Source organism: Palaemon carinicauda, chromosome 13 (genome assembly GCF_036898095.1).
Source record: "Palaemon carinicauda isolate YSFRI2023 chromosome 13, ASM3689809v2, whole genome shotgun sequence".
Taxonomy (NCBI): domain Eukaryota; kingdom Metazoa; phylum Arthropoda; class Malacostraca; order Decapoda; family Palaemonidae; genus Palaemon; species Palaemon carinicauda.
The window spans coordinates 18,006,353-18,030,030 of NC_090737.1; the positions used below are offsets into that span (position 1 = coordinate 18,006,353).

The 23,678-nt window shown below is 33.4% G+C and overlaps 1 protein-coding gene across 1 annotated transcript in view; it reads right to left on the reverse strand.

Moving 5' to 3' along the window:
- LOC137652195 (uncharacterized) overlaps positions 1 to 14,877 on the reverse strand; it is a 64,287-nt gene extending 49,410 nt beyond the window's left edge. Inside the window, exon 1 of the mRNA XM_068385412.1 lies at positions 14,523 to 14,877. Within this exon, the coding sequence (XP_068241513.1) occupies positions 14,523 to 14,644 (122 nt within the window). The 5' untranslated portion in view covers positions 14,645 to 14,877. The remainder of the gene's footprint in view (positions 1 to 14,522) is intronic.
- Positions 14,878 to 23,678: the final 8,801 nt, after the last annotated feature.

Sequence of the window (23,678 nt, forward strand, 5' to 3'; positions counted from 1 at the left end):
CACCCCCCCCCCCCCCCCCGCCCTGGGTCTGGTTAAGAATTTCGCCCGATAAGGAAAACTGTGAAAAACCGCCTTTACACATTGTAGTACCGAAAACCATCAAAACATTCGCCACGTGAACCAAATATAATCACAATTTTTATACTTTATTATGTTAGTTTTAGTTCAAAAGCATTACAGATCAACAGATATAAAGACAGACTTCATATATATATATATATATATATATATATATATATATTATATATATATATATATATATATATATATATATATATATATATATTATATATATATATATATATATATATATAATATATATATATATATATATATATATATATATATATATATATATATATATATATATATATATATTTATAGAGAGAGAGAGAGAGAGAGAGAGAGAGAGAGATGAGAGAGAGAGAGAGAGAGAGAGAGAGAGAGTACTATAAGGATAGCCATGCAAAATTGCCCGAGAGATCAATTTAACCGATATCTGCCATCAGGAAGTATTCTTTTTATTATAAAAATAAAATTACCTTTTATTCATTGACATTATTTGTGTAATTACTCACTTATAAAACTATTACAAAAATATCATATTTCTCTTCCCCTTGTTTTTCTTTAAATCTATATATTTTGGATCTAATTTAATGTTGTTTTCTTTAAGAAGATTCTTTTTTTTAATGTTTTTCACATCTCTTATAGTTTATTTATATACTTGTTTCCTTTCATCTCTGGGCTATTTTTCCCTGTTGAAGTCCTTGGCCTTATAGCATCCTGCTTCTCCAACTAGGATTATAGCTTGTAATAATAATAATAATAATAATAATAATAATAATAATAATAATAATAATAATAATAATGTGGGTTCTCTAATCTGGCATAGGTCTATTTCATGAACACTCCTCTTTCCTCCCCTATCAATACACACATTTGCGGGGAACTAAACTATTTGTTGAGTGGCCATTTGGCAACACGGTAAGGGTAGAAGAGACTATCTATGGTAAACAGCTGTTCTAAAGGAAGGTCAATCCGAATTCTAAACTGACACTAATATTCTTGCATAGTACCATAGCCTCTGTAGTTACATGTTAGCTTGGACCAGAGATCTCGAATACATTGAAGCTCACATTTTTCTGTTTAGTTGTTTCTCTTTTTATCTTTTTCTCAAATTATATTGAACAGTGACCAATGTTGCCTTTTCATAGCCTTTTTCTTTATTTTCATCTTTGATCTACAGTAGATTTTTATAAATCTACTGTAGATCGCTACCTCCTCTTTAAATGAAGTATGTTCATTTGTTAGTCTTACAGTTATGCTATTTCTCTCTGTTCCTTTTTCCATACTAGGCTACTTTTTGATGCACTCTTCCAACTAGGGTTGCAGCTTGGCATGAGATAACCATAGTTAACGTACCAAACCTGATAGGGGTTAAAGGGAAATAAACAAAAATGTCAGCAAGCGTAACCGACGCTCCACGCAGCACACGCTTCTTATCTGGGGGTGTGAATTGTGAAGATGCTGGCACAGCGAACAACCTTGCCTCACCAAGATAGGAAGTTCTCTACTGCTAATCTTTGCCATAGAATTATTCTTTATATTCAAGTCCTGTCGTATTTTCTACGTATACAATCATCGGGTTTTGGTAATCCGTAAAGGGAAATACTATAGTCAAATCAAACTATACTGGGTTTTGTTATTCTTGAAATAAGTACGATTCTAAACAAAACAAGATTCGTCAACAGTATAACTCGTCGATAGGGCTAAAGAATTTTATATCCCTCTAGGCCTATGTAAACCTAAACGATTATAACAGTTAACATCCCATCGATGAAAAATAAATTCCTCATCCAATACCCATTTCTTGAATTAGCAATGCTTTTACATCTTACTATTTTGACTTCCAGGATTTAAATGCATTCTAATCGTACTGAAGAAGCCACAAGATTAAATAAAAGAACATTATATGCCGCATTAAATACATAAATATTGGCGGAATTTAAAGAAGGAAAGATAGCCGATGAATACGTTAAAGACTTTTCCATAGCATATTTGGTAGCATATGGGCTGGTTTGACCTTCGAGCTCCATCGGGATAGTCCCCCTTCCCCCCACCCGTAACGTATGGAGGGTACTTGTAATAGTTATTCGGAGAAATGATGTCACTGACTTTTTTTTTTTTTTTTTTTTTTAGTTCCTGGGTGTCCTTGTCCGAAATAAATGTTTTTATCTGCTGTAGAAACGCTCTCTCTCTCTCTCTCTCTCTCTCTCTCTCTCTCTCTCTCTCTCTCTCTCTCTCTCTCTATTCTTATTTTGTGCATGTGAATATATAATACATCCGTATACAGTATCTAACTTTTAAAAGGTTGAAAGGCCACTCATGGATGGCAGGGGCAAGGAACAGTGACATTGCCCTATCGAGTAAGACAATGCCCTAGAGACTGACATTTATACACATATGATCAGCGCCCATGGCCCCTCTCCACCTAAGCTAAGATCAAGGATGGTCAGGCAATGGCTGCCGGTGAATCGGCAGATAGATCTATAGATCTTAGCTCACAAGGATGGTGAGGTTACAGCGACCAAAGAAACTAACGAGAATGAGCGGGATTCAAACCCCAGTCTGGTGTTCACAAATCTTGTGCGTTACCACATCGGCCACCACAACCCTGATTGCTAACAGTAAACCAACATATTATAGTGGCCCTGACTAGTACAGCTTTGTTGACCATGGCAATACACAAACCCTTTCACCACGTTAAGGTGAAAATCTTATGTTTGTTAAATTAAAAACTGTCATATGATGGATTTGTTTTCCGTTGAACTGTTATAACAGCGTAAGTTAATCTTAAAAATGTCAAAGAGAGTAGATCACTGGCCATACTAGTATCTTAAGGGACAACCGACTTTGAGATTTATGGGTAATATAAGAGGTAGATTTTCGATAAGCAGAAAGTATCTAGTCTTATCCGAAAATTATTTTATTTTTCTCGAGGGTCAGTTAGTATAGCTGTGATATAAATAGAGTAAAGGGATTGTATCATTGGTATGTAAGCTACAATTTTTGATACGAGAGAGAGAGAGAGAGAGAGAGAGAGAGAGAGAGAGAGAGAGAGAGAGAGAGAGAGAGAGAGAGACTATACCGATGGCGTCAAAATAGAGATCTTTTGAAACGCGAAAACAGCCGTTGAGGTTTTTTATTCCTTTCTACACAAGTTGACAGTTTCCGTTTTTTGTCGAATTAATTTCAAGAAGCGTGAAAAGTTACTAACAAACAATTACTGTTTCTTGAAAGTTCTAGACATTCGTGAGATTCTACGGTGTCTTTAGTGAACCTTGAATGGAATATACCAAAGCACAGTACTAGTCAAGGTCTATGTATAGACCTTAGTACTAGTGATACCTAAATAGAATATCGTCACCTCACCACCTACGCGTGTCGATAAAGATTAGGTGACTAATCTAAAGGTTACTCTTTAGTCATTTATGTTTAACTTATTTGCTAAAGTTGCCATATTGCTAGTAATATTATTATTTAATTGTTGTCATTTGTTATTCGCCAAAGTTGAAAATATTTCGATGAGAGACAATTATTCTGGTAAAGATGAACATAAGAGACCCTCGGTCTAAAGCTATTTCTCTCTCCAATATTTCTTAACTGGGATTTACAAGGTCGAACCCAGTTGTTGAACCTTCTTGTCAAACGGTGCTAAAAGGTGTTAGACAGTCCAACGGTTCGTCGAACCAATCGTACAACAAATGCAAACGCCCCGCCCACAAAAGTCCAGCTTCATCTGACTTTCTTCGAACCGTTCGACGAACGTGTTTGGCAACCGAATGACCGGTTCATACGCTCGAACATCACTGCAAACACTTGTCTGTCGAACCGCATTCGACGAACCGCTCGATCGTGTAAACCGCGCATTAGACCGACTGTAACTCTGAGTTGTAAATGTTAAAATGGGAAAATCGTTACCCTATAAAAAGGTTCAATAAAATAGCCTGTTTTCCGAAGAACTGGAATGTCTTGGTAAAGCGTTGATCAAATGCGCGAGGAGATTGTAAAGGTTTAAAGTCCATAATGAATGGCAGAGGCAAGGGACAGTGACATTCGCCTATCAAGCAGGACAATACCCTAGAGACTGACCATATATACATATGATCAGTACCAAAGCCCCCTCTCCACCCAAGCTAGGACAATGGAGGGGCAGGCAGTGGCTGCTGATGACTCAGCAGATAGACCTATAGGCTCCCCCAAACCCACCCCCCATCCTTAGTTCACAAAGGATAGTAATATTGCAACGACCAAAGGAACTAACGAGTTTGAGCGGGACTCAAACCCCAGTCTGGCGATCACCAGTAGAGGATGTTACCACATCGGCTACCACATATTTGAATCGGATTAGCAGTAATTGATATATTTTTTTCTATTTATTAATTTGATTTAATGAGTTGAAATTGGGACTGACTAAGAGTATTCAGTGGCTCCATGAGAAAGAGATTGCTGAGATAGAAGTAAATGTAGTTACCAGATTTTATATTGCTCGTCCTGTGGGTTAATTTTAAGAAAATACATGCGCGCGTGGTTGCGCGCAAAGGTGAGAGGAAATTCTTATGTTTCGGCGCGTTGAATGTGACTTAGCACTAGTGTAACAGGAAAAAAAAAAAGAACATCGACAAAGCGTTACAGTCCCTTCATGAAAGTTACATCAGATCAACGAAATCTGCATCTTATCTGAATACAAAATGTGAGTCTAACGATAGATCGGTAGATAAACGAGGTGGGGAAAAGGAAAATAGAAATAGGAACTAACTACATATCTTTTTTTTTCTCTCTTATTATAAAAATACAATTACATTTTATTCATTTATATTATTTGTGCAATTATTCTATTAACAAAAATATAGCCAAAGTATAACAAAACATAGAATAATAGTTTCAAGAAACTATAACCATCAAGTTTAAATTTCCGTAAAACAGAATCAGACCATTTTACGATATCTTTTAAGACTAGAGAACAACTACATATCAGGACATCCTTATTTTCATACTGAAATATGTAGATATACAAAAATGATCGTGCCATAGCCTCTGTACCATGGTCTTCCACTGTCTTGGGTTAGAGTTCTCTTGCTTGAGGTTACACTCGGGCAAGCTATTCTATCTCATTTCTCTCTTTATTGTTTTGTTAAAGTTTTCATAATTTATATAGAAAATATTTATTGTAATGTTGTTGCTATTCCTAAAATATTTTATTTTTCCATTTTCCCTTTCCTCACTGAGCTACTTTCCCTGTTGGGGCCACTGGGCTTATAGCATCCTGCTTTTCCAACAAGGGTTGTAGCTTAGCAAGTAATAATAATAATAATAATAATATCATTGCCAACATTTATGTTCAGGTGGATCTAATTGTATAGGGGATAGGCCTAACTGAACAAACAGTCTAGCTCAAACACATCCATATACCCATCCATAAACACACAAATAAAACACCTTTTTTGATAAAGACTCAAAACATAAGATATTTGCCAAACACAATCAATGAATGCCAACCTCATTATAGAGCTTATTCCTATATAAAGTAAAGGTCATATTAACTTGAGACCCCTTAACCTAACTGTGACCAGTATGGACACTGAAACATGAACGGTCCATTAATCTAATGGAGTCATCAGATCTAATGGGAAGGGACGGTCATTCCACCCCAGCCCCTGCCCCGACCCCCCACCCCAGTTTTAGGAGGGGGTTGAGTGAGCTCTTGGAGGAAAAATAACCCTAGAGAGGGGTGTAGTACGGCTAGGTGGCCGTAGCTGTAGTGTGGGGGTGACATAATGTTCTATTTTTGAATTGTGAAACGATTTCAGTGTAGCAGCGTGAACGGTTAGAACACTTGCACTGTAATATTTATTCAAAAACATATTTAGATAAATGATAAAAAGTGCAATTGTGAATACAGTATATATATATATATATATATATATATATATATATATATATATATATATATATATATATATATATATATATATATATATATGTGTGTGTGTGTGTGTGTGTGTGTGTGTGTGTGAATATACGATGATGTATATATGTTATAAATTGTAAGTTTGTAAATTTGTGTTTCATATTAAAAGAAAAAAAAAGAGCACTTGCACTGTAATATCTATTAAAAAAACATATTTAGATAAATAATAAAAAGTGCAATTGTAAATACAATATATGTAAAAAAAAAAAAAATTGTAAATATACGATGATGTATATATGTCATAAATTGTAAGTTTGTAAATTTGTATTTCATATTAAAAGAAAAAAATGAACACTTGTACTGTAATACTTAAATTTAGTTGTGGTAAGATTTTTGTTTTATATAATCGTAGTTTCAACGTCATCATAATTAAGCAGAAATTAATTACAATTTCGAATTGTATATTATCTCTATTCTCTCTTCTGACCTCTGAATTTTAAACACATTTATCAACTACTAATTCATATATATTCACACTAATCATTGCTTTATTTATTTATTTATTCTCTTATTTCCTTTCCTCACAGGGCTAAATTTCCCTGTTGGAGCCCTTGGGCTTATAGCATCTTGCTTTTCCAACTAGGGTTGTAGCTTGGCTAGTAATAATAATAATAATTTTAGCAATTCAAAGTTAACTATGAGATTATGGAGCAACCCACGGTTTCTTTGAATATTTTTTTCTTTTTTTAGGACCAACGATGAATTTCCAATAAAACTTCAGGAAAAACGTTTTCTCTCACTTTGATTAAAAGAAAAAAAAACTTGTTTTTAGTGAAAGTCTCCCTTTTCCAAAATTTGATTTCTGGAGATTATATATATATATATATATATATATATATATATATATATATATATATATATATATATATATATATATATAAAACACAGGGTGTCCCAAAACAATATATACACTCTTCGGATTATTACAACTTGTTCAACTTATTGATATTAACGTGGAAAACAGATTCACAGAAGAGAAACAATGCACAGTGAAAAAGTAAGGATATATGGGGTAATTTGAAATTAGACTTTGAAACTGTCAAATAAGGATGAAAATACTCCAATGGTTTTGATATCAGATTTTTTAGCAGGAGTCAAGTGGTATGGGCGATCTATAGGACTATTAACGGACGACCCAAATTTACTTATATGCATAAGAAATAGAATGTTAAAAACAAAGAATTTAATAAGAAATACTTTAAAAAAAGAATTAAATATGATATTTACAAAAGAGTACATTTATGATAATTACTTAAATATGTAACATAATTATAAGTTATAACTTTAGTACAATAAAATTTATTGCATATTATATATTTATTAATTTATTTAATTTGTATTGAGCTGATTATAACTATGTAAAACAATATAGTTCATATCAGTATTTTGTAAAGAATAATTACGTATATAATGTAAATTGCTAAGATGTAATTGTATTTTTATAATAAAAGATAAAAAAAAAGTTGTGAATATTCAAAGAGTGAATACATTTTTGGGACACTATATATATATATATATATATATATATATATATATATATATATATATATATATATATATATATATATATAAAGATGAAGATAATTAACTACATTAATATTTCAGTCTCCTTTCTTCAGGGAAAATATGGTAGGCCTAATTATCCTAACACGAATAGCAACAACTGTATCTGCTGCTAGTCCACTGCAGGACAAAGACCTCAGACATGTCCTTATTCATGTCTGGGGTTTGGCCAGATTTCATCACCACGCTGATCTCTAACTGCAAACCATCCTTGTAAGGGTGACCCTGACTAGTACAACTTTGCTGATCATGACGATACACAAACCCTTTCACCACGTTAAGGTATCCGTACTTAGTAATCAATAGTATAGTCAACATGGAAATATGTAGTCTTTATAGACGAGGGTCCCCGAATAGTTCGAGAATTTTTTTTTTATCTTTTATTATGAAAATACAATTTCATTTTCTGGACATATATTTTTTTCTTTTATAAAGAAATATTCCTTAACAAATTATATTTTACATTTTTGTATATACATTATAACATCTATTATAATATGATAAAATTATGGTGGATGAAAACACTCGTATTATTTGAGTTCTTAATATTCTTACTATTCTTACTATTACTATTTCCTTTATATAAATAAGATGAAATTAAGTGATAGTTATCAAAATATGATAGAGAAATGACATTGAAATATAATATAATGAAATAGACATGATTCATGGTATGACAATGAAACAATCTCCAATAAATTTAGTAGATTTGAGAACAAATCCCTCAGAAAAATATTAAGAGTTAAATCGCAGGACAGGATTAGAAATGAAATTATAAGGGAGATTACTCGAGTACCATTTGTGGGTGAGACCATGATGAGGGGTAGATAAAGATGGTGTGAGCATGCTCTTTGCACTCTCCAAGAGAGATTAGTTCACCAAACGTTTAGCTGGGCTCCACAAGGCACTAGAAGAGTTGGAAGACACAGGCCTACATGGCTGAGGACTTTTAGAAGTAGCAGCCATTGTACAAGGTCGCCTATGTTTGTCAACATTAAGATTCTTTTCAAATTATATTGACATTTATTGTATTCGTAAATAAATAATGTTTAAGCTTTTTATTCTTTGGTAGTTTTTCTTGATTAAATATTATCCGACACTGAATACCATCTGACCATAGCAGTTTTTTTCTCTCTATACATTCGATATAATTATTATTATTATTATTATTATTATTATTCAAGTTCCATTAACAAATTATTGCTGCATCAGTGGTATTTATCTTATAGTTGAGCTTCTCAATCACTTGGATTTTTCTTCTTTCATCAGTAACTGTACTATGCTGGTGATCACTAGTGGGAAGAGTCAAATGCATAAAAAAAATCTATAATTTTACTAAAATTCACCAAAAGTAAACTGTGGGGAGAGAAAAGTGCATAAAACAAAGTAAACTGTGGGGAGAGAAAAGTGCATAAAACACCTATAATTTGTGTAGCTTACTGTAATATTGTCTTACTTATATGCACCCTTTACGTTTCATAAGTTTTGTGTATTTCTTGACTGCAACCTGTCTCTCAGTGCCAAAATAAATATTGTAATAAAAACTGCTGGTTATTATCTAAGTAATATTGCTTTTATAAAAAAGTACCTGGATGAAAATTCTGCAAAGAAACTTGTGATAAACTGTGTTATTACCAGGATTGTCTGCTGCAACTCCACCCATTACAATTTACCTAAAGTACGATTTGAGAAATGACAAAACATAATAAACAGAAGAGCAAGACTGATAAAAGGTGTCCCACCTAGAGAAAGGATCACCCCTATACTAATTGATTTACTCTGGCTGCTGATTAAAGCGAAAATTGAATTTAAAATATTTACAAAAACCCAAGTTATCAGAACCGGTCGTCCAAAATACTTAAGAGAATTGCAACATATTGCACAGCCAACAAATCGTGTTGACACGAGAATAGTTACAGATGATTTCAAACTATTGGAACCTAGATATATGTCTACTGTGGGCTCTAGAGCCTTTAGATATGCGGCCCCGAGACTATACGAAGCTCCCACGAGACATCCGAATGATTGAAGACATTAAGGCTTTCAAGAGGAAACTGAAGACTTTTTTTTATACCGTGAGTCGTTTGACAGTGACGATCTAACAATAAATGAGCAATACGTGGTATGAAATGTTGAATACTCTGAACTAACAAGATAAAACGAAAGTGGAGGTCATATAGAGAGTAAGGTTGCCTTGCTGTATGGGACTGGAAAAGCAGCCGTCAAAGTAAAGTAAGTACAAACACATGCGCATGAGTAGCACTGTCAGCAATGCGTGCGTCTGCATAATGAGTCTTCTCGCTTCTCCTGGCACGAGCTGTTCGCCTTGCAGGGTACCACTGTACATAAACGCAATTTACGATTTGGGATTTTATTTCTTCATGCCTGCAATCATCTGTCATCATCTACAAGACTTCGTCACATATCACCAATTTGACTAAAATTTACTAAAAGTAAACTGTATGAACATGACTCATGGTATGGCATTGAAACAATCCCCAATAGATTTAGTAGATTTGAGAATAAAGCCCTCAGAAGGATATTAGGAGTTAAATCGCAGGACATGATTAGAAATGAAACTATAAGAGAGATTACTAAAGTCCCATATGTGGATGAGATCATGGTGAGGGGAACATGGAGATGGTTTGATCATGCTCTTCGCACTCCCCAAGAGAGATTAGTTCACCAATCGTTTGACTGGGCTCACCAAGGTACTAGAAGAGGTGGAAGACCCAGGCCTACATGGCTTAGGACTGTAGAGCGGGAAGTAGATGATGAACGGAGAAGCATTAGATTAAAAACTCAAGAAAGAGACGACTGGCGAAGTCTAACCGAGGCCCTTAGCGTCAATAGGCCTAGGAAGAGACCATGATAAACGAGTTCTCGTCACGTGATCTCCTCTTTCCTTTAATATTCAGAACAAAATTTATATAGTTAAAGGCACTCGAGGGTAAATGTCTTTTACATTTTAATAAAGAGTGTTATTTTCGAGAAAAATTGATTTAAATTTGTATAAAGGATAAATTTCTAAATGATATTTGAAGTTTATAATAAAAAATATTGTAGTAATCTTTATTTATTGCATTATCAGCTAGTTTGGTTTTATTGTTTTGTAAATATATATCTGAGTGACTAATGTATATGCAAATGATGAATTATAAACCACATCGGGAAAACCAATATTAAAGTATAAATGTATATACTATAAATATATATTTGTAAAAATGAACGTGTAAACTGGTAATTTTCTTAACAAAAGTAGAACGAAAAAATTCAAACGTTTGAACAAAATCTTGAAGATGAATAAACACTTAAAACTAAAGGGGCGTAAAAGTGTTTTTGGGGGTGGGGGGGGGGGCAGAGGTAAAGTTTGAAAAGGCTCTGACGGTGATTATTATCATTATTATTATTATTATTATTACCAGCCGAGCTATAACCCTAGACGGAAAAGTAAGATGCTGTAAGGCCAAGGGCTCCAACATGGAAAAATAGCCCAGTGAGGAAAGGAAATAAATAAACGACATGCGAATTAATGAACAATTAAAATGAAATATTTTAAACACAGTAACAACATCAAAAGAGAGATTTTATATTACAAACTATAAGAAGACTTCTGTCAGCCTGTTCACATAAAATCATTCGCTGCAAATTTGAACTTTTGAAGTTCCGCCGATTCAACTACACGATTGGTTGAATTCAAGTCTAAGAACAGATTCCTGAATTCGACAGGTATATGTACAATGGACTTGCAATAAGCTTTTATCTCTCTTGATAGCTCGATTAGTAAAGTCGTATATGCAGGCATTGTTTCGGCTCAGGGCATAGATTCGAATCCTTGCTCAGCTAGAAGCATTTATCATTAATGAATTTCCATTGGATATACATTCCCAAGGATAGAATTCGATATCAAATACCATTGTGGTTCATATTTACATTGATTAAAATCATGAGTATTAGTGATACACAATCAGTATATATATATATATATAAATATATATATATATATATATATATATATATATATATATATATATATATATATATATATATATATATATATGTGTGTGTGTGTGTGTGTGTGTGTGTGTGTGTGTTTGTGTGTGTGAGTGTTTGTACACGAGAGCGCGCTCGTTGGATTCTTTTTAACCTATATTGAACCAAGAAACAGCTTTACTAACATGCATACATTTACTAAGGAAATGATGTTAAGGTGTATTTCATGAATGATTTACACTCTGGAACGCCCTTATTAGCAAACACAAATTCGAAGGTGGATGACGCAACAGTCAGGTGTTGGCGAAGACACAGAAATGTGACAATTTTCTTTTTCCTTATTCGATTTGTCTATGTTGATTACAATATTTATACGAACATCAAATTACACCATAGTCATGCACCTTCTGGTATATAACTATTACTCCTTAAATTATTCGAATTTGTAATGAATAATGAGATTCTCCATTCAATGAAATCCATTTGGCAGCGCTGTCCCAAACTCGTCCCCCCCAACATTAACTATGCTGATGATTGTTAACTTGGTCACTTGTACAGGGATATTACCTATCTATGTGTTCTGATGAAGAAAGGAAATTCTATACACTTTCATTTGTAAACCTAGGATGCTTCCGATATCATATGAAAAAATTCACACCATTTTCTGATAAAAATGTTCATTCCTAATAAGGAAACGATCGTTGGACGATTTACCAACTACCGATTCTATAGCCTCTGCCTTACTACCATGCTTTTTTGACACACATGGTCTTCAAATATTTGTCTACATTAGGTTGGATAAGGTGCCGCTGATGCCATCTATTGGCAGTAAAATAAAACTCGTTATGGTGTAGGGGAGGGAGCTAGAGAAAGCTGCGTTATTATGCCTTTCGAAATGTAAAAATGTTGTTATTATACATGTCATACCAAGAAATATCTTAATTACTTTTTGGTTTCATAAAAAGATAATTGAAAATTAAAGCAAATAACTGTAATTTCTCGATTATATCACCAATTTCAGTACATGTGGCATCTGGCGAACCACCCTCCCCTCCCCCGACCCCAAAATGTAATTGAAGTAACGATTGTTAGCTGAGAAAATATTTCTGAGACATTTATTAATAAATTTGTAATTTTCTAAGAATTAAGTTTTGGCCAGACAACAAGAAATATCAAGTACACGTGCGTCTGTTTTTTTTTTTTTTTTTTTTTTTTTTTTTTTTTTAGCAATTTTATGCTCAAATAGCAACAGAAATGAAGTAATACAAATTATAATGAGTGGTTGATGGGGATAATTAGCAAGTTGTCACTCTACTGTTAAGGCCATCTATTGACCATGAAAATAAACAAAGTTTAAAGCTCTTTAATCCTTGCATTCTGGAACCTTCGATGACGTCCTTTTGATTTAAAAATAGCTAAAATAGCATACTTAATTTGAACGTAATACAATTTATATCTGCCATACATATTTCTACAGAAGTATCAATCCATGACCCTTTTCCAACTGGACAGACTGATTCACATGAATGGAACAAGGGACGTGTGCTGCCATCTTTTGACACGAAGTAGAAACACTAGGATTCCATTCGAATTTGAAGTGTATGATTACCGAAACATACTTTCATGGTATTTTTTTGTTCAATTATTGCACCAAAAATACATAATTCCAATACTATTTTTCTTATTTTGGGCTCTAATTAATGGTAATTATACTTAAAATACATATAATATGTATTACAAAAATATATGACCAGATCCCAATATTCTAATGGGAAAGAGTTTAAAAAACGCTTTTTCGAGGGGGGGGGGGATTAAAGTTTGAAAAGGCACTGAGGGTGTGGGGCCTCTCCCCAAAGATTCCTTTCACGAGGAACCAACCTTAGATACTGGGGGGCGTCCCTCCCCTAGATTTAAATGTTTTTTTTCTTTCTTTCACGAAGAATCAACCTTAGATAAGATATCCTGGCATCTGACAGTAGATTGTAGCAACAACAACAACAACAACAACAAACTTATTTTTTGTACGATTTTATGTGACTAATTACAATAATGACCCATATGAGCCAGTACACAAAGTAATAGAATAAATAAAAAAAGCATTGAAAGGTATGAAAAGAGACAAAGCAGAAGAAGATGGCCTAACAAATTATTTATAAATAGATTGAGGATATTTCATAACAGTAACTCTAGGTGAACTTTTCACTAAATGTTTGCAAAACTGTTCTATGCAGTCCCCTTGGAAAAAAAATATATTATATTATTTCGCAAAGAGAGAGAGAGAGAGAGAGAGAGAGAGAGAGAGAGAGAGAGAGAGACCTGAAAAATTACTGCCCATTAAATTTACTCTCAGTAATATATATATATATATATATATATATATATATATATATATATATATATATATATATATATATATATATATATATATATATATATATATATATATATATATATGAAATATTAAAAAAAATCATATTTAGCAAAATGAAAAGAAAACCAGACTTTAATCAATCAAGAAAGCTGTCAGGTTTTAAAAGCGAGTATTCAGCAACTGACCACATCCGTGTAATTAAAGAGCTAATGGAAAAATCAACAACGTATGACAAATTTGAAGATTGAAAATAAGTTCATATCTATATTTTGTTATACTTCTGTTATATTTTTGTAGTAAAATAATTACACAGATAATATAAATGAATAAAATGTAATTGTATTTTCTATTATTATTATTATTATTATTATTATTATTATTATTATTATTATTATTATTACTTGCTAAGCTACAACCCTAGTTGGAAAAGCACGATGCTTTAAGTCCAGGGGCTCCAACAGGGAGAATAGCCCAGTGAGGAAAGGAAACAAGGAAAAATATAATATTTCAAGAACACTAACAACATCAAAATAAATAATAAAGAAAAAGAAAATGTATCCTTACCCGAAGTATCCCCTGGACCTCGAGGTCGTGGTTGTAGTCGTAGTTGTGAAAGTGGTGATTCTTGTGTTGGTTGGAACAGCCCCGTCAGGTTGGTGTCTTGAACCTGGCTCAGATTGCACCATTTGTTCTGTTTTTTTTTTTTCCTTATCCGAAGAGAAAAAAGGGGGATACAGAGATGAAAGGGCGGGGTGTAGCCAACCCGGAAGGGATAGAATCACCTCTTCGAGATAGGAAGGTTATAGCCAAACAGAAAGAGTGGTTATAGCAGTCACGGAAATCAGAATTTGAATCAAATAAATCGCCACCCTGTGTAATCCTAAGAGGATTAAGGGATTACAGTATGTATATTACTCTATTAAACTTTGAAAAAAAAAAGAAAAAAAAAAAAAAAAACAGAAAGAGTGGTTATAGCAGTCACGGAAATCAGAATTTGAATCAAATAAATCACCACCCTGTGTAATCCTAAGAGGATTAAGGGATTACAGTATGTATATTACTCTATTAAACTTTGAAAAAAAAAAAAAAAAAAAAAAAAAAAACAGAAAGAGTGGTTATAGCAGTCACGGAAATCAGAATTTGAATCAAATAAATCGCCACCCTGTGTAATCCTAAGAGGATTAAGGGATTACTGTATGTATATTACTCTATTAAACTTTGAAAAAAAAAAAAAAAAAAAAAAAAAAACAGAAAGAGTGGTTATAGCAGTCACGGAAATCAGAATTTGAATAAAATAAATCGCCACCCTGTGTAATCCTAAGAGGATTAAGGGATTACAGTATGTATATTACTCTATTAAACTTTGAAAAAAAAAAAAAAAAAAAAAAACAGAAAGAGTGGTTATAGCAGTCACGGAAATCAGAATTTGAATCAAATAAATCGCCACCCTGTGTAATCCTAAGAGGATTAAGGGATTACTGTATGTATATTACTCTATTAAACTTTGAAAAAAAAAAAAAAAAAAAAAAACAGAAAGAGTGGCTATAGCAGTCACGGAAATCAGAATTTGAATCAAATAAATCGCCACCCTGTGTAATCCTAAGAGGATTAAGGGATTACTGTATGTATATTACTCTATTAAACTTTGAAAAAAAAAACAGAAAGAGTGGTTATAGCAGTCACGGAAATCAGAATTTGAATCAAATAAATCGCCACCCTGTGTAATCCTAAGAGGATTAAGGGATTACAGTATGTATATTACTCTATTAAACTTTGAAAAAAAAAAAAAAAAAAAAAAACAGAAAGAGTGGTTATAGCAGTCACGGAAATCAGAATTTGAATCAAATAAATCGCCACCCTGTGTAATCCTAAGAGGATTAAGGGATTACAGTATGTATATTACTCTATTAAACTTTGAAAAAAAAGAAAAAAAAAAAACAGAAAGAGTGGTTATAGCAGTCACGGAAATCAGAATTTGAATCAAATAAATCGCCACCCTGTGTAATCCTAAGAGGATTAAGGGATTACAGTATGTATATTACTCTATTAAACTTTGAAAAAAAAAAAAAAAAAAAAACAGAAAGAGTGGTTATAGCAGTCACGGAAATCAGAATTTGAATCAAATAAATCGCCACCCTGTGTAATCCTAAGAGGATTAAGGGATTACAGTATGTATATTACTCTATTAAACTTTGAAAAAAAAAAAAAAAAAAAACAGAAAGAGTGGTTATAGCAGTCACGGAAATCAGAATTTGAATCAAATAAATCGCCACCCTGTGTAATCCTAAGAGGATTAAGGGATTACAGTATGTATATTACTCTATTAAACTTTGAAAAAAAAAAAAAAAAAAAAAAAAAAACAGAAAGAGTGGTTATAGCAGTCACGGAAATCAGAATTTGAATAAAATAAATCGCCACCCTGTGTAATCCTAAGAGGATTAAGGGATTACAGTATGTATATTACTCTATTAAACTTTGAAAAAAAAAAAAAAAAAAAAAAAAAAACAGAAAGAGTGGTTATAGCAGTCACGGAAATCAGAATTTGAATAAAATAAATCGCCACCCTGTGTAATCCTAAGAGGATTAAGGGATTACAGTATGTATATTACTCTATTAAACTTTGAAAAAAAAAAAAAAAAAAAAAAAAAACAGAAAGAGTGGTTATAGCAGTCACGGAAATCAGAATTTGAATCAAATAAATCGCCACCCTGTGTAATCCTAAGAGGATTAAGGGATTACAGTATGTATATTACTCTATTAAACTTTGAAAAAAAAAAAAAAAAAAAAAAAAAAACAGAAAGAGTGGTTATAGCAGTCACGGAAATCAGAATTTGAATAAAATAAATCGCCACCCTGTGTAATCCTAAGAGGATTAAGGGATTACAGTATGTATATTACTCTATTAAACTTTGAAAAAAAAAAGAAAAAAAAAAAAAACAGAAAGAGTGGTTATAGCAGTCATGGAAATCAGAATTTGAATCAAATAAATCGCCACCCTGTGTAATCCTAAGAGGATTAAGGGATTACAGTATGTATATTACTCTATTAAACTTTGAAAAAAAAAAAACAGAAAGAGTGGTTATAGCAGTCACGGAAATCAGAATTTAAATCAGATAAATCGCCACCCTGTGTAATCCTAAGAGGATTATGGGATTACAGTATGTATATTACTCTATGAAATTTTGAAAAACCAACATAAGAGTGGTTATAGCAGTCACAGAAATCAGAGTTTAAATCAAATAAATCGCCACCTTGTCGTGTAAGGGGTTCTGTATTTTTACTCTCTTAAACTTTGCTCTCTATCTTGATAGTTTTCGAACTAGGAACACTTCTCACTTTATTTTCTTGATGCTTTATATTCGATTTCTCACTTTGATCTCTGTCTTAATACTTTTCGAACTACGAACACTGCTCACTTGATTTTCTTAATACTTTATATTTGATTTCTAACTTTGATCTCTGTCTTAATAGTTTTCGAACTAGGAACACTTCTCACTTGATTTTCTTGATACTTTATATTTGATTTCTAACTTTGATCTCTGTCTTAATAGTTTTCGAAATAGGAACACTTCTCACTTGATTTTCTTAATACTTTATATTTGATTTCTCCTCAAATTCGACGGCCCAAAAGAAGCACTTTCTTTCAACCACAGTTATATCTAGGCTGTGAAGACAACATTGGAAGACAACTGTAACGTGTGATGTGCCAGTCGGGGCTGGCAGTGGATTAATTACGTTCGAACGTAATGTATAACACCTGTACACCAGAACATTTGCACAGGGTGCGCTGCTTCTAGCATTGCTGCTATTATTATTATTATTATTATTATTATTATTATTATTATTATTACTTGCTGAGCTACAACCCTAGTTTGAAAAGCACAACGCTAGAAGCCCGAGGGCTCCAACAGGAAAAATAGCCCAGTGAGGACATAACGTATAACACCTGTACACCTGAACATGTGTACAGGGTGTGCTGCTTCTAGCATTGCTGCTATTATTATTATTATTATTATTATTATTATTATTATTATTATTATTATTATTATTACTTGCTGAGCTACAACCCTAGTTTGAAAATCATAATGCTATGAGCCCGAGGGCTCCAACAAGAAAAATAGCCCAGTGAGTACGTAACGTATAACAGTTGTACACCTGAACATGTGTACAGGGAGCGCTGCTTCTAGCATTATTATTATCGTATGCAAATTCGAAATAAAATCCTTTTATCTCAGATAATTTGTTTATTCATGAAGATTTTTTCCCAGTATTTTTAAAATCTTGTCCCTAGAAAAAGAAATTGAAATGAAAAAAAGCTAGGATGATGCTGGAAGCAGCGTACCCTGTACACATGTTCAGGTGTACAAGTGTTATACGTTACGTACTCACTGGGCTATTTTTCCCGTTGGAGCCCTCGGGCTTATAGCGTTGTGGTTTTCAAACTAGGGCTGTAGCTCAGCAAGTAACAATAATAATAATAATAATAATAATAATAGCAATGCTAGTAGCAGCGCACCCTGTACATGTGTTCAGGTGTACAGGTGTTTTACGTTACGTACTCACTGGGCTATTTTTCCTGTTGGAGCCGCCCTCGGGCTTATAGCGTTGTGCTTTTCAAACTAGGGTTGTAGCTCACTAAATAATAATAATAATAATAATAATAATAATAATAATAATAATAATAATAATAATAATAATAATAATAATAATAATAGTAATTGCATTACATATCGTAAATAATAATAATAATAATAATAATAATAATAATAATAATAGAATTACATATCGTAAATGATACATTTTTATCTTATGCAACGAAAGCTGCCTAAAATAACAGCTTTCTCTACATGATTTGGTAAATGCAATGTAGCAAGAATTAAAGAACAAATAGAATGTGGTAATTTAACTTTTTTAACTTCCATTTATTTCAAATCTAAATCAAGTGATTTCTGAGATGTTTGAAATCTGCCTTCAAAATACCTAACAAAGACTCTACCGGGATAACCTCTCCTTACTGGGCCATTTTCCCTGTTGGAGGCCCTGCGCTTATAGCATCCTGCTTTTCCAACTAGGGTTGAAGCTTAGCAAGTAATAATAATAATAATAATAATAATAATAATAATAATAATAATTTCCTTAATTGATTGTTAATAACCCAAAATTAACAAATTATAATAAGGAAACAAATAATGATAACTTTAACCGACGCTGACGCTAAACTCGAGATCAACCACAGAGTCCCTCTATAATGTAGCTTGACTATAGAAATTTAAGGTTCAAAGGCCATTCATGAATGGCACAGGCAAGGGACAGTGACATTGCTCTATCAAGCAGGACAATGTCCTAGAAACTGACCATATATACCTAAGATCAGCGCTTAAACCCCCTTTACCCAAGCTAGGACCAGGGATGGCCAGGTAATGGCTGCTGATGACTCGGCAGATAGACCAATAGACTCCCCTAAACCCCCTCCCATCCTTAGCTCACAAGGATGGTGAGGTTGCAGACACTACAAGAAACTAACGAGCTTGAGCGGAACTCGAACCCCAGTCGGAAGAACGCCAGGCAGGGATGTTTTTACTAGGCTACCACAACCTTAAACGAGCGATATGCTGAATGCCTTGGGATATAGGTCCTTTTGGGCTCCCCTGCAGTATAGGAAAAGAAAAACTGCCCTTTAAATAATTAAGTAGCAGGGTTCCATTGAAGTATAAGACGAGAAAGACAGCCCTTCAAATAAGTAAGTAGCAGGGTTCCCTTGAAGTATAAGACGAGAAAGACAGCCCTTCAAATAAGTAAGTAGCAGGGTTCCCTTGAAGTATGAGACGAGAAAGACAGCCCTTCAAATAAGTAAGTAGCAGGGTTCCCTTGAAGTATAAGACGAGAAAGACAGCCCTTCAAATAAGTAAGTAGCAGGGTTCCCTTGAAGTATAAGACAAGAAAGACAGCCCTTTAAATACTGTGAGTAAGTAGTAGGGATCCCGAGCAGTATAGGTAAAGAAAGATAGCCCTTTAAATAGGTAAGTAGTAGGACTCCCCTGCAGTATAAAACAAGAAAAACAGCCCTTTAAATAAGTAAGTGGTAGGTCTCCCGAGCAGTATAGGTAAAGAAAAAAATTAGCCCTTTAAATAGGTAAGTAGTAAGGCGTCCCTGCAGTATAAGACAAGAAAAACAGCCCTTTAAAAAGTAATTTAGTAGGGTTCCCCTGCAGTATAAGACAAGAAAAACAGCCCTTTAAATAAGTAAGTATTAGGGCTCCCGAGCAGTATAAGAAAAGAAAAAGAGCCCTTTAAATAAGCATTAGGGCTCCCGAGCAGTATAAGAAAAGAAAAACACCCCTTTAAATAAGTAATTAGTAAGGGTCCCCTGCAGCATATGACAAAAAAAGCAGTCTTTAATATAAGTAAATAAAGTAAAGAACAACGGGCGTAAAACAAAATAAACTTCCAGCTAAGGAAGGGGAGGGATAACGGGCATAAAGTTTCATGTGTCTCTTGATTCGTTGTAGATCAGCATTCGATTACCTCTGATGATCGATGGTGTCTGACTGAGACACTCCTGGTGAGGCGAACCAAGTGTCTCTGGTTTTCTTCTTCTTAGCTGTCTCTATATATATCAACATATGATGCACATTCCTCTCATATGTGATTTAAGACAAACTGAAAACACACACATGCACATATATATATATATATATATATATATATATATATATATATATATATATATATATATATATGGGTGTGTATGCGTGTGTGCATGTGTAAGTGTGTTTGTTTGTGTATACATATACCTATATACTGTATATACATTTATTTGTATATATATAGGCATATATATACACACATACATACAGTATATATACACTGTATATATATATATATATATATATATATATATATATATATATATATATATATATATATATATTACAAGCTAAGCTACAACTCAAGTTGGAAAAGAATGCTATAAACCCAAGAGCTCCAACAGGAAAAAACAGCCCGGTGAGGAAAGGAAATAAATAAACAAATTAAAAGAAAAGTAGTGAACAGCTAAATGAAATATTCTAAGAACAGTAACAACATTAAATTATATCTTTCAAATAGAAACTATAAAATCTTCAAGAAAACAAAAGAAAGGCAAATAAGACAGATAAGTGTGCCCGAGTGTACCCTCAAGCAAGAGAACTCTGTGCGTTTATTGGTTTATTGGCAGAATCTTCTTGGTTATAATTATAAAAGTGGAAAATAATCATATAATACAAACAAATGTTTCTGAAATTCTAAACTGAAATGACGAAAAAAAGGAAACATTTAAAGCCCCAAATAAATGCCCCTCTCTCTCTCTCTCTCTCTCTCTCTCTCTCTCTCTCTCTCTCTCTCTCTCTCTCTCTCTCTCTCTCTTACCAAGTTATTTAGATCTAGCTATTTTTCTATCTGTACTTATTCATTTATTTCTGCGTGATGTACAGGATCTCTCTCTCTCTCTCTTTCTCTCTCTCTCTCTCTCTCTCTCTCTCTCTCTCTCTCTCTCTCTCTCTCTCTCTCTTACCAAGTTATTTAGATCTAGCTATTTTTCTATCTGTACTTATTCATTTATTTCTGCGTGATGTACAGGATCTCTCTCTCTCTCTCTTTCTCTCTCTCTCTCTCTCTCTCTCTCTCTCTCTCTCTCTCTCTCTCTCTCTCTCTCTCTTACTAAGTTATCAAAAGCCTCCCCGCCTCTTTCTATCTATCTATTTATCTATCCATACATACCCATTTATTTCTGCTTGATATAGAGGATCTCTCTCTCTCTCTCTCTCTCTCTCTCTCTCTCTCTCTCTCTCTCTCTCTCTTACTAAGTTATCAAAAGCCTCCCCGCCTCTTTCTATCTATCTATTTATCTATCTGTACATATCCATTTATTTCTGCGTGATGTAGAGCATCTCTCTCTCTCTCTCTCTCTCTCTCTCTCTCTCTCTCTCTCTCTTACTAAGTTATCAAAAGCCTCCCCGCCTCTTTCTATCTATCTATTTATCTATCTGTACATATCCATTTATTTCTGCGTGATGTAGAAGATCTCTCTCTCTCTCTCTCTCTCTCTCTCTCTCTCTCTCTCTCTCTCTTACTAAGTTATCTAAAGCCTCCCCGCCTCTTTCTATCTATCTATTTATCTATCTGTACATATCCATTTATTTCTGCGTGATGTAGAGCATCTCTCTCTCTCTCTCTCTCTCTCTCTCTCTCTCTCTCTCTCTCTCTCTCTCTCTCTTACTAAGTTATCTAAAGCCTCCCCGCCTCTTTCTATCTATCTATTTATCTATCTGTACATATCCATTTATTTCTGCGTGATGTAGAGCATCTCTCTCTCTCTCTCTCTCTCTCTCTCTCTCTCTCTCTCTCTCTCTCTCTCTCTCTCGCTTGTGATTCAAACTGAGCTATGTCTAGCAAAGAAAGTGCTTAAACTTTCCTTATGAAGTGACAAAGCCATTGTAAATACTTGGGACATTACGCTTCGTTGTAATTTACATCTATCAATTTCAGGTGTCTATCAATTGTGAAAATATATTTTTAGAATGACGTCAGTTCTGATATAGTTAGTGGCCTGAGAGAGAGAGAGAGAGAGAGAGAGAGAGAGAGAGAGAGAGAGAGAGAGAGAGAGAGAGTGTTTGAATAGGCTCGAACTGTGAGGAATTTGATAGGTTGATTTTAAGTCTAAAAACAGATTCCTGAATTCGACAGGAATATGTACAATGGACTTGAAATGAGCTTCTATCTCTCTCTCTCTCTCTCTTGATATCTCGATTGGTAAAGTCATCCTTATAGTTATTGTTTCGGCTTTGGGCATAAGTTCGAATCCTTGCCTAGCTAGATGCATTTATCATAAATGAATTCCCAGTGGATATACATTCCCAAAGGTAAGATTCGATATTAAATGCCATTGTGGTTGATATTTACGTTGATTAATATCACTAGTGTATATATATATATATATATATATATATATATATATATATATATATATGTATGTATATATGTGTGTGTGTGTGTGTGTATATATAAACAGGTTATAAATACCTCTGGATATCGAATTTGCTCCGCCTTTAATGATGAATATTTCTGCTCGGCCAACGGCTCAAACTTACGACCGATAGATGGATTAAATTTTGACTGTTTTGACCAGCCTAATATTTGTTCTCATTTCTATCAATCATAACGTATATGTTACTTATTTGAAAAACGTTTTTAAATACTTTGAAGGAATCTCGATTCAAATTTCTTGACATCCAACAACCTATATCTTTCTTAACCTCTCCATCAAAAAAAAAAAAAAAAAGAAAAAAAAAATTCTTGTGGTTTATTGGCAATGATTTAAACTGACTTTGATATTGTTACTACAGAAACCCTTCCTTTAAAACAAATTTTGTATAATACATAATTATAGTTTATGTTCTCATTAATTCCGGAGACATTATAATGATTTCACAGTCATGTAAGCTTATATTTCAGCACCAAATTCCTTAAAACCTTAAAAACATCACGAACAATATTCGTACTAATAAAAATAAATGTTGAAAAATAATTTTCATATATATATTTAGTAGCTTAATGCAACATCCACACTTCACTCCTCTTAAAAATTTCATTTCACCTTGTTTCTTTTATTCACTGGGCTATTTACCCTCTTGGAGCCCCTGGGGTTATAGCATTGTGCATTTCCAACTAGGGTTGTTGCTT